The sequence below is a fragment of the Drepanopeziza brunnea genome (genome assembly GCF_022702325.1).
Source record: "Drepanopeziza brunnea f. sp. 'multigermtubi' strain 214-2 chromosome Unknown ctg15, whole genome shotgun sequence".
NCBI lineage: Eukaryota > Fungi > Ascomycota > Leotiomycetes > Helotiales > Drepanopezizaceae > Drepanopeziza > Drepanopeziza brunnea.
The window spans coordinates 1863606-1876001 of NW_027094078.1; the positions used below are offsets into that span (position 1 = coordinate 1863606).

At 47.3% G+C, this 12396-nt stretch overlaps 3 protein-coding genes across 3 annotated transcripts; 2 read left to right on the forward strand and 1 right to left on the reverse strand.

The window, feature by feature from the left end:
* Positions 1–1407: 1407 nt before the first annotated feature.
* L3040_008404 (uncharacterized protein) lies at positions 1408–1876 on the forward strand (the record flags this gene model as incomplete). The annotated part of the gene is made up of 2 exons (XM_066154033.1): positions 1408–1532; positions 1750–1876. The coding sequence occupies 2 exons, from the start codon at positions 1408–1410 to the stop codon at positions 1874–1876; spliced, it is 252 nt and encodes an 83-aa protein (XP_066010575.1).
* A 4671-nt stretch (positions 1877–6547) lies between these two features.
* Positions 6548–7773, forward strand: L3040_008405 (uncharacterized protein; the record flags this gene model as incomplete). Its single annotated transcript, XM_066154034.1, has 5 exons — positions 6548–6727; positions 6778–6986; positions 7048–7150; positions 7206–7385; positions 7429–7773. 5 exons carry the CDS (start codon positions 6548–6550, stop codon positions 7771–7773), a joined length of 1017 nt encoding a protein of 338 aa, XP_066010576.1.
* Positions 7774–11344: 3571 nt separating this feature from the next.
* L3040_008406 (uncharacterized protein) lies at positions 11345–11830 on the reverse strand (the record flags this gene model as incomplete). Its single annotated transcript, XM_007292057.1, has 1 exon — positions 11345–11830. One exon carries the CDS (start codon positions 11828–11830, stop codon positions 11345–11347), a length of 486 nt encoding a protein of 161 aa, XP_007292119.1.
* Positions 11831–12396: the final 566 nt, after the last annotated feature.

The following is a 12396-nucleotide window of genomic DNA, read 5'->3' on the forward strand; positions in this document are numbered from 1 at the left end:
ATTACTTCCTTTATGAGATTCAGGACTTATATAAAATATAAAATACGAAATAGCGCTCTACAAAAAGACTAGAATGATGGATATGTGGGTTTGAATATTAAGATTGGGGCAGATGTAGATGACCAGGCAGTGCATATCTGATAGCAAACAGTATAGGATAAGGGGTAATGTTTATGAACCAGGACGGTTGGATGGTGGTTGATTTTATATGGCTAGATCAGTGCAAGATTATGTCGTGAAGGCTTTGAAAGGACTTGTGAAAGAGGATACGGGATTTAGGTATGTGAAATTGGGATGGATGGGGTTTATAGGTATGCCTGGAAGCGCGGGATGGTATTAGGTCGATTCGAGAGAATATTATTGCTGCCGAAGGGTTTAGCGCTTGGAAGATCGATTTGATGGACTGTATATAAACCTTCCGCTTTGCACGTCGCCGTACCCCTTGGGAGGTTCTAGGGTGATGAGCCTGCTATGCTATAGCTCGCTAGACGTTAATAAACACAACAATAATATGCCGGGAAGCTGTCGTGATGTCTGCAAAGGAAGAGAAATTGGAATCAAAGAGAAATATTGAGGCTAAATAGTCACGAACAAGTGTTTAGGATATAATGAATGATGCTATGCATGTGCTCGCCTGAGCGCCAAGCACGTTCTTCGGTTCAAGTGGTGCTCTTACTCAAATTCGAAAGCTCGCTTAATGATATCAAGACCCTCACTGCACTTAACAAATGTACAATGATAGAGGGCTTATATTCCAGATAAGTGTTATGCATACTTATTGATTGGATATAGATCCGATACGTTGGGAGATGAAGCCAAAATTTTGTTGTTGTGGCTAAAAGCATGACGATGATGGAGCGACTGTTTAAACAGCCAAGTAAATAGCTGGCTGGCTGGCTGCCTATAGTTGCAGCTCAAGAGTAAAGATATATATATATATATATATCATAGTCCCAAATTTTTAACTTCATGATAGCTGACTGTCTCTGATACTTATTTATGTAAGGTGAGAAGATCGTATATTGAATAAGTGTCAATCAGAATGTAGCCGCAAGATAAAGCGGCAAGAAAAGGCAGGAGCCGAGTTAAGGTGAATATACCTCCACACACAGCCTCGTATCGTACCGACAGAATCTACACGGTAAGTGAATTTCAAAGCTAGCAGCCTGATTAGCACGTAAGCCCGCTTCCCTTTTCGATCTCAGAGAACTCCACCCTCCTTCCCCCCACGGATGAAACACGAATAAGTCTACAACACAACTACATCCACGACTGAGCGATTGAAAAACAACACCACCAAGCCTCACTCACTCACTCACCATCCGCAACAACCCCCCTCCACCATCATTCCACCCCTCAGAAAAAGAAAAAGCACACACCCACCGAGAACCAAGCAAGCAAGTCAAGATGGAGTACTGGTACGCCGAAGAGATCAAGCCCGAGACCATCCGCACTCCTCCACCTGATGATCAGCCCGTCGTCGCGAACCCGAAGAAATCACAAGGCCATAGCCTGAACGACTCCTACCTCCAGTACGCCGAAGAGCTCTCTGGCAGACCCGAGAGGCAAGTGCTCCCCCCCTTCCCCCAGCGCGCGCTAGATCTACCCTCATATATCTTACATGCCGGAAAAAGATCGCTGCCTGACCGGTACTCTACTTTTTTTTAGGGAGGGAAGACAGCGATCTGAAGAGAAGCTTCTGACGGCGGCTGGTGCAGGCAAGGATGGTGCTACTGCTGCTGGTGCTAGTGCTGGTGCTGGTGTCAAGACGGAGGAGGGAGGAACCCAGCCAGAGCCAGAGCCAAAGACGGAGGATGAGAGCCAAGCACAAGCAAAAAAGGCGAAGAAGGGTCTCTGCGGCTGCGATCTCATGTGAAAGATGGCTCCCCCCCGTCCCGTCGCGTTGGTCAATGAGCTGCTTTTTTCTCCGCAAATCGCAATTTGTTTGAGCGGGCGTTGATGGACAGACAGACAGACAGGCTCGGGGTGGAGGTGGAGACTGAGAGCTAGCTCGTGAATGCATTGCGTTGCGTAGCGTTGCGTTTTATCCTCTTTTTCTCGTCCACTACGACTTGCATGCATACCAGACCAAAATGAAAATGCAAGTTTTTACCTTACCCTGCTGAAGTGAAGTGATACTCTCTCTCTCTCCGATATTGACTCTGCCGATTTTCTGCTTCCCGCAAAGCTTTCCGCGTCAATGAGGCTCTCTCTCTCGTAGGCTTGTCTTGGTCTCGGTCTCGGTCTTGTGTCCTCGTTGTGAGCCACATACATCTCTTTAACATGTTACGGCGTTCATCTCATCCCTTCGATGCAGAGAGATCGACAAGAATCTTGTGCATTCATATATATTTCAACGAACCCCCAACCCAACCTCGAAAAACACGTCATGAAATTGATATCCGGACGGCTGGACCGAGATTGGTGATCCGGTCTCTGATGCTCTGGGAATCGCAAGGCACTAGGTAAGCAGAACCATGTATATATATATATGTATATATGTGTGTGTGTGTGTTATCAACCAACCCCTCTATACCAACCAGCCTTCAAAGTCAGCTCCGGCTGATTTACTTTGTCATTCCGTCTGTCGAGTTCGATTTCGAATCGACGTATATACCCACCCGCTCGCGTCGTCCGCTCACTGGACAATTGCCTCCACCTTGATTGACGAGTTTACCCAGCGAGCCACCTATCCATCAATCAACACTGGAGGAGAAACGATGGCACATTTCATAATTCATGTTATTATCATTAGTCATCACCCCGATCCGATAAGGGTAGACATACCAGCATATCTCAGCGCGCGTTTGGTAGGCAACTTCCCGCGTACTGGAATGAATCCCCGCGAATTGGCACATTCTGTTTCTCAAGAATCAGTCGCAATTCTTTTCGATTTCCATTTCTGCTTTGCAAATAGACTCCGTAGACTCTTTAGATTCCGTTCGCGTTTGGTAAGCTGAATCGCATTATGGGATTTCGATTTGGCTGACTTGTGTATTTAATAATACCGCAGATATATATATATATATATATATATATATATATATATATATATATATATATATATATATATTTATATATACATATACATACATACCCGTAGCCGAGTTAACGTCCAAATATATATATAATTTGAAAAGCGAAAACCAAAAGCGGTGCACTTACCTTTATCTTTTTTAAAAAGTTCAAAACAATTGATGAAGTCAAATATTATTAAACATATTAGCCGTACGAATGAATGAAAAGCCGAGCTTTCAGGCTTTGGAACGATTTTGAGACGGAGTTTGAAATAGTTAATTATGGAAAAGTGATAAATAGTCAGTGCGCTGACTGTTACCTGCGGGCTCTCGGTTTACGACTTGAAGAAACAAATTAAATCCCATAGCGATCGATCCACTCGATTTTTCTCCACGTGATCCCCGAGGATGTTTGCAATTTTTGATGGTATGGCAGAATCGTAAATCATAACAATCAAATTATACTCGGCAGTTTCAAAATATCAAGTCTCATCTTTCTTTCAATTGCGATTCGGAGCTCCAAGATCGCAGATAGACCAGCGCGGCTGTCTCTCAGTACGTCGTAGTCTCGTCACCTACGATGGGCTATGGAATTTGGCTTTGCTGAATCTGTGGCTAGCCAGCTAGCTATTGGGCCGCTCGGTAGATTACCCCTCACTCATTTACAAAGAGATGTTCTGAGGGAGCAGGAGAAGGGGACATCGGAGGGGGAGGGGGGCGGCAGTGAACACCGGCATTCAAAAAATTTACGTCCCATGCTAGCGGAGGAGAACTCAGCGAGCTTTCTGCATGGTGGTCCTTGGAAGAAAAAAATCGGAAACTTCGGTAATCGGGGTCGATGAAACACTGGCATTCAGGCCTGGCCCGTCCGTCCGATCGGTCACAGATAACTGAGCCCGGGAGAAAGCGAAGAGTAGATCTGGTGGCCGCATGTAGTCAGGTATCCACTTGATTGATAGGCCCTTGCCAGCCGAGCTGTTGTAGACTGTGTTTGTTTACTTCGAAAATTCATGATAGCCCCCACTCGTACGAATCAGACGCAAAGCTTTCTGCCTCCCAGCGCGCCACAGTAAGTAGAATTGATTTCTCCCCGAACCAGATCCGATATGAGGAAATGCTGAAAAAACTGATTGATTGATATCAAATGAGGCAAATCATTCCTAACCATCTCTTTGTTGATTTAAAATACAGTTCTTTATTGGATAAATTCACTCAATCGATCGATCAAACGCTCAATTACGACTTTCGAGAAACACAAAAACAAGACGAGCTCGGCTGTAGGACAGAGGCCTCGATACCGTTATCTTTTCCAAATTTGAACGAGCTGCGAGCAAGAATAAGGAAGAATTTCGAGGAGAGTGGTGTAGTGGTGGAAGTTGGATCATGCTCCCAGCTCCCCAAATGCGGCTTCTTTGGAGCAAGCGTTATTGGCTGCGCTGAAAAAGGAGAGCAGAGAGCAAAGAGCAGGAGTAACATACCACCAAGCAAACTATGGATACATACAATACAGCCTTTGCTGATATTGGAATGAGAGGGAGGGGGAGGGAGACGCAAAGGGATGATCCACACGTGCGTGCTGAACTGAGGAAGTGAATCCAAGAAAGGCGGAGGCGAAGACGGGAAGCGAGCGAGGAGAAGATGGGAAGCGAGCGAGGAGACTTCTGTGCTTCATTCATGTTTCTTTTGCTTTGGGCACGATCGCGATGGCTGCGCATGCGACTGTGGCGATTCTGATCGTTGTGGTAGTGGTGGTTATTGAGTCAGTAAGAGAGAGGATGAAGGATGCGATGGGATGCGCCAGAGTGGACGCGACGGGATGCGCTCGAGTGCTGAAGACTACGATACAAGGGAAATCTATCCACAAAGAGTGGAAGCAGGGGATAGGCAAGATATGCCTTGAGAGGTGTGATATCTAATCGGTTATTGAATTCCAGACTCGCCTGGACCAGAGCCAATGAGATTGTAGCGACTCTGATCCTCGTGGTGGTAGTCATTGAGTCAGTGTGAAAATGAAGGACGGATGGGATGCGCTAGAGTGCCAAAGACTACGATACAAGAGAATCAATTCATAAAGGGTCAGAAGGAATAGGCAAGAGTTGCCCGAGACAAGTGATAAGTACTTGGATGTTGATTTCCGGACTCGCCTAGACCAGGCCGATTGCGACTCTCACGATTCCGAGTGTCGTGATAGTAGTCATTGAGTCAGTTAGTATGAAGATGGAGGACGGATGGGATGCGCTAGAATGCCGAAGAATACGATACAACGGAAATCTCTCTACAAAGAGTGGAAGGAAGGAATAGGCAAGACATGCCTTGAGAAGTGTGATATGTAATCGGTTATTGAAATCCAGACTCGCCTGGACCAGGGCGAACATGACTGGCGATTCCCGATCGTGGGGAATGATGGCGTGAAGATGAAAGACGCGATGGAATGCGCTAGAGTGCTGAAGTCTAGGACACAAGAGAATCCATCCACAAAGAGCAGAAGGAAGGAATAGGCAGAGTGGAAAGAAAGAATAGGCAAGACTTGTCGGAGAAGAGTGACAGGTAACCGGCTATCAATATCCAGAATCGCCTAGACCAGGGCGAAGAAGCTTACATTCTTAGCGAGACGGGTAGAGCACAAGTGGAAGATCTCCCCCCATGCCTCCCCCCACAAAAACCTTGATTAAAGGTAGAACAAGATTTCGTGACTCGAACCTCTTTATTCAGATTTCAGACTGAATCAAGCACTGACTCTGACTTTCAAAAAAGTATACGGGGTAGATTAAAGTCGCACATCCGAAAGCATCATCGAACGACACCTGCATATTTTGTCCCCCCAAGCGAAAAAAAAAAAAGCCCCCTCCGCGTCTAGCGTCTATTCTTGCGCTTACCGGTTTTCTGATGTTTTCTATCGATCGCGCTCGCCTTGTGATCGATCTGACCTGATAATATAAACAAACTGGTAGTGCAACGGTTCCTGCTGAGCGGCTTTATTTGGTTTCATGTTAGGCCGGTCTGGGTCGCTAGCCGATCTGGTGGCGTTTGCTTCGGTTCGGAATAGACGAGCTCTCGATGGCCAGACCTGGGACGACAGGAAAAATTTTCAGCTCGGAGGGCCGTGTTCTGATAGAGAAAGATTGCATACTGTTTGGGAAAGACATGTGTACCAGGCAACACCTTCTTATTATCTATTCGTTGACGTAGTGGTCAGATTTCATTGGATGATGGCGACACTTGCGCCTGAACTTTTCGTCCGAGGTGTTTGTAGACACCTTCTCATCATCTATTCGTTGACGTACTGGTCAGATGTCATTGGATGATGGCTACAGTTGCGTTTGAACTTTTCGTCCGAGGTGTTTGTAGACATTGTAACTAGTAATTTTTCAGGAGCATAGCCGAAAGATCAGACTATATATCAAGAAGGTTTTCCAGCTCGGAGACTTGAATCTCCATTCTTTAGCAAGCTTCATCTTCATTCATTCTTGCCAAAGACACCCGCTTCCAACCACTACATTCCCAGCTCCCAAGCTCTTACACTCTACAAGATGAAGACCGACTTTTTCACCGTTTCCCTACTTGCTGGGCTCGTAGCGGCAGGCCCAATCGCCATCCGACAACTTGGCGGCGGAAATTCAGTTAGCATTAACGCTAAGGAGTATTCCACTGGAGGGTGCAAGCCCATCATATTCTTCTTTGCACGAGGATCCGCGGAGATTGGAACCATGGTGAGTAGCCTCCCTTCTCATCGTTTTCATTGATTAACAGCAAGTTTCAGGGAAGCATTGGGCCTCCAACTGGCCAGGGCCTGAAGTCGGCTTTTGGAGCGGGCAACGTCGCGGTAGAGGGCATCAGCTATGCTGCTGCGCTGGGAACCAATGCCATCCCTGGCGGAGCTGATCCAGCCGGAATCACCGCCATGAAAAATCTACTCAACGGCGCAGCTTCGAAGTGCCCGACTTCCATCCTTGTGGCCGGTGGCTATAGGTACGCCGTTCTTTTCTGCCTGTCGGGAGATTTGTTTACACATTACTAATCATCCATGCAGTCAGGGAGCAGCTCTAACTCACCGAGCTATCGAGAACCTCTCGGAAGACGTCAAAGCGCGGATTGCTGGCGTCGTCACCTTCGGCGACTCACAAAATAAGCAGGCAAGTACATGTCCAAAATTCAACATCGCACAGGATGCTAATTTTTTCGGAACAGGACAATGGACAGATCCCGAACTTTCCCAAGGACAAGCTTCTCATCATTTGCAACTCCGGTGATGCGATTTGTCAAGGTATCCTGTCGATTCTGCCCGCGCACTTGGACTATGTTCGAAAAGCCCCAGAGGCTGTCACCTTCTTGACCGGCAAGATCAAGGCTGCTCAGGGCTCAGGCGCCGTATCAGACGTAAAAGGAGGCGCCGTACCAGGCGTAGACGCAGGAGAAGACGGAAAAGAAGACGCAGGAGAAGACAGAAAAGGAGACGCAGGAGAAGACGGAAAAGAAGACGCAGGAGAAGACGGAAAAGGAGACGCAGGAGAAGACCGAAAAGAAGACGCAGGAGAAGACGGAAAAGGAGACGCAGCAGAAAGCTCAAAAGGCTGGCCAAGCTTTCTATCTTTTCTCAACAATTAGAGCGGGGTGTGGAGAGGCCCATAACTACAAGGAGGATGGGCTGGACGAAACTTGGGAGCTTCTCTTCTCTTCATTCTTTGCGTTGCTGTTACAGCAACATTTTTTGGGTTACCGATTAGCTTCTCTCAACAAGAAGCATTGCTTAGAATGAAGTGTTTTTCTCGAGCCGTCCCATCTCTGATTTGAACTGATTCGCCTTGAGAAGTTGAGAGTGAGTGATGATGTTCCGGATCCGATTATCAAAGATTCTTGTTGAGTGCCATCACTGGTACCAAGCAGGTCAATAAGATTTCAGTGTCGTCGACAAACCAAAGGAAGGTTTCGAAGAAGAATGATGTTACGTTGTCGCGAGAAGATCGGAGTGATGATCTGAAAAGTGGGGGGTTGTTCCCTCGAATCGAGATGCTCGCTTGCGTTCGTTTAAACGTTGAAACCGTTCTAGGCCCATAAAATGCCTGGGCACCAGAGTCATGCCGTGTGGATCTTTAAGCGAATATGACTCTGTGAAGATGATCAGATGATCAGACGATCAGATGATCATTGAATCAGATCATCGACCAGATCCAGATCCAGATCCTGCAAGTAGTACTGAGACATATGCATGCCAAGCTTCCCAACGCTCGTGATTAAATTCCCCGAAGTTCGAAGACGAGAAAATGTCTCGCAAGCTCGCATCCGGCCAGATTGGCTCACGGCTGTGGGTTCACGGGGCATTCCGACGACGAAATGATTGAGATCCTTCAATTTACAATGGCGGAATCACGGCAAAGTTGTTGATACCGTCTGGCTCCAAAGTTTTGTCATCAACAAGGCTTTTTAGGGGCGAGGGACTGGCTGTTTAGTGCCACCGACAACTTTTGTCGTCCAATTAAGCTCATTTCATTGCTCTCATGCATCTATCTATTCACGCTCGTACTGCACTTAGCGAGCGAAGAGGGAAATGGAGGAAAAAGAGGAGCGTGAAATAGTTCTGATTCCCGCTAACTTGTATATGCCTGGGGCATAGCGCTGACTTTTAACCGGGTCGCGTAAAGCCCTGCATTTGTATGGAAAGAAACAACCTTTGGCTATCCGAGATCAAAGCTAGCCAGTGAAGCTGTCCCCCCAGAAGCAGATGTGGGAAAAAGTTCCGAAGTGCTTGGAGCTTATAAGTCGTTTAGTGTGAACGAGGAAGCTACAAGTGGCTCGGTGTGAACAAAAAAGCTGGATATAATCGCGAGACGAAGTTTGAATACCTTTGCTTAAACAGCTGGATATAAGGCTCTCAATAAAACCTAATCCAAAATATCCCTACGAGAAAAATGGAAAAGATCGCCGAATGCAAAGCTGTCTCGTAATGTAAGCTTAAAATATCAAACAACGATCGAACAATCTTGATCTCAGCTACCGAAAAGGCCCCGAGGTAAGGGATTGCAAGTCTCGAAACAGAGGAAATTGTATTTTCAAGATCAAACAACTATTGTTGTATCTTGATCTCTATAATACCGAAGTGGCCCCGAATAGAGCAGGGAGTTGCTAGTCCTACGAGGGGGAGGAGAGTTATAGGGCGGACTTACATTCAAAATCACTTACATTTAAAACCACTCAATTCGCATACAAAAACTTTTGATAGAAGTTGCAAGGGAGCGATTGCAGGTACCTGGAGGGAGGGATTGGATATTCCTTCAAGGGGAGAAATTGTGCTTTCAAGATAAAAAAGACTAGTGTTATATGAGATTCGCTAGAACCTTGCTCTACGTTCGTTCATTCTTGAATGGAAGCATTCATCTAAATCATGTCTGTGGAGAAACACCCTTTGTGCTGTGGCCTCATATATACAGCGCAGACGAACTAATGACTCGTTAATACCCGAGACCCAAAAGCTATGTTGAGTTTCCATCGCTTATATCACCGGAAAATTTTCAACCTATGAGGAGCTGGGGATTAATATTCGATAGACCTTCACATCCACCTTCTGTTGATTCCCAAGTGCGAGTGGACCTGGGGAGCTATCAAGCAATGGGTTTTGCCTATACCCCTGCCCAGATACAGCCTGCTCAGCAATCCTGCCTTACTCAAGAGACCAAAAGCTTTCACCGTGGTTCAGATCGCCCTGTGTCCAACCGCTGCTGTCACTGCCACCCAGCCAGCGATCGATCGATAGCAACCCAGCCGTATCCCCAAAGCCCTCCACTGACGCTCCTGCGCCATCATCACCCAAGTCTCCGTCGCTCTTCCGCCATCCGGAAAACCCTGCCCAGCCAACCGTGGCATCAGCTAGCAACATCATCCACGTGATCACCGCCGTCTCCCGGCTTCGATGGTGCAGCGCACCCACCGTTTCGTATCCCGTCCAGCTCGAAAGACGTATATCTTCGAACGCTTTTCATCACTCTAATGAAACGGACTTTATAACATCCAAAGAATATTGCAATTTTTTCATGAAAATTTTGGAATACACACTTTCTCGCCCTTGGGGGGATACGATCGTATTCTGCTTCTGGAAGCAGCCTTACATACTTCCAGAATTACAACCCCAATCCTACCGGTCCATGTTTCCTTTTTGCTGATTCCGTTCCGCGAGTGGAACAGTACTTCTGGTATTATTAAGGATGTTGCAACAGAATACTCTAGGTAATTTTCTGCCATCTGCGAAAAAAAAAAAAAACTCGAGCTGAGATCACGAGGAATAATATACACCCAGCCGCTCAGTGCGGTATATAGCTGCTCCTTAACAGATGAGATTATGCTCAACACTTGTCTTGAGATGGACTAGATATTGTCCTCTCAGCCAGTTTGCGAAAATGTCTTTCAAAGCGGACTGGATAAAGACAAGAAGGCTGCCGTACCAACGCACATCGCACGCACGCAAAAGTGGTCATTTGCGGGTACCTTATCGTGCTTAGCACAGACCAGGCACCTACATATTCCAAGGAGGTGCGATCTACCGTAGTGCTTGGGAGGGGGTCGCGATTAAACCATTCCCTACTGACGCCGAGGACTAAAGAATTGCGCCGCCAAGCAAAATCGAGCTCGCTTAAACCAAAACAACCAAAAGCACGAAAAAAAAAAAGCACGAAAAAAAGAAAGGAAGAAAAAAAAAGGGCAAAAAATCTCCCAGAAACCCGCATCGTGCGAGGTTCTGGGATACAAACGTGATTGAACCCGTTTTTCGACTATTCAGAACCCCCTTGGTCGCACGAAAGCGAAGACCCAGATATTCGAGATCGGAGTAGGCTGACGATGAACCACTAGACCAGCTAGACGGAGCTTCTGAATATGCTTAGGGCTCGTGTCTGGGGCTATATATACCCCCCAAAATAATTTTTTTTTGCCCGCATCGGCTTCCGGACATATATACGGAGGAAAGCAAGCCCAGCATAAACAAACAACATGCAAACAACTCTGTTCCAGAGAGATCTTGCGCCCCCTTTTTTTTTTTTTTTTAAAAAAAAAAAAAAAAAAGAAGAAGAGCAGACACAGAAAGGCACAGGATTTTTACTTGACGCGGGATTACATTTTCGCAAGTCATTAACACAGAAGGGAACGTCAACGTGGAATCAGAATATCTCAAGATCATCGCGCACAGTGTTTTTTTTTTTTTTTTTTTTTTTTTTTCAAGTATTGCCTTCCCTCATCAATCCATCTTCGATACCTCGCCCCCACAACCTCCTCCGCCTAACCACCCAGCCACCCACCCAACCAGCCAACCCGTACACACACCCATCTCATCTCACCAAGAGTCACAGCACGGGCGAGACCGTAAGCCTCAGCAAACACCGACCCGGCAGCCTGGCGCCAGCCTCCCCATCCCCGCCGACCGTCAGCGCGCCCACGCCAAACAGCGGCTCCTCGACCCGCACCTCGACCAGCGTCTTCGGCGACACCCGCGCCAGGCCCCCGGCCTCTCCCCGCGGCCCGGCGGCGGGGGCCCGGTGGAAGCCGAACCGCAGTCGGAGAACGGGTCGGTGGAGGCCCGGCCGATCGACCAGACAGGGCGGGATGAGGTCGCGGAGGTGGAGCGGCTGGCGCCCGGCGGTCGCGGTCGTCTCCAGCTCGGTGAAGGTCTCGTGCGTCTGGGCCTTGCCGTTGTAGAGGAGGAGGGTCGCGCCCATGGTGTAAGCGAAGTTCTGCGCGGCGGTGACGGAGAGGGTGACGCTGTGGACTTCGTGGGGGATGCAGATGTTGATGGGCTGCGACCAGTGGTAGCGGCGGTCGGGTTGGTCCATGGGCTTCCGGTGTGCGTTTGGTAGGTACTCGACGTGGTAGTAATGTGGTGTAATGTACCTTATGTAGTATATAGCATATGGTCTGGTTTACGAATCTTTTTGATAGTGCAGAAATCAAGCTGCCTTATATGCATTACACCGTATGGCATTCCGCTGTGTATTCTGACTCACATAATCTGCAACTCTGTACGATATAATCACACCAGTTGCATGCATGCAAGTCGTTAGTCGACAAGTAAAATAATAGGCTCCCCTATCCGTGGACTCTGTGACTCTATACTCCACAGTCTACAAACACACCAGCACCACCGTTCCCAAATGTAAGCGAGCAAGTTAATTAGGCTAGACGACGAACGATACGGAATAAGATAAAACTTGATGATAAAAAAGACTGTAAGAAGGAGAAACTTGAATCAATACAGCAAACAGAAGCTCCACACCCCTCTCGCTGATTTCCGTGCTGTTCGAGGTCCAAGGTGTACTCATTAAATCAAGTCATTGTTTTCACGGGCATTTGATGTTTTCACGGGCATTCAATATTTTCACGGGGCGAGCAGAGTGACTCC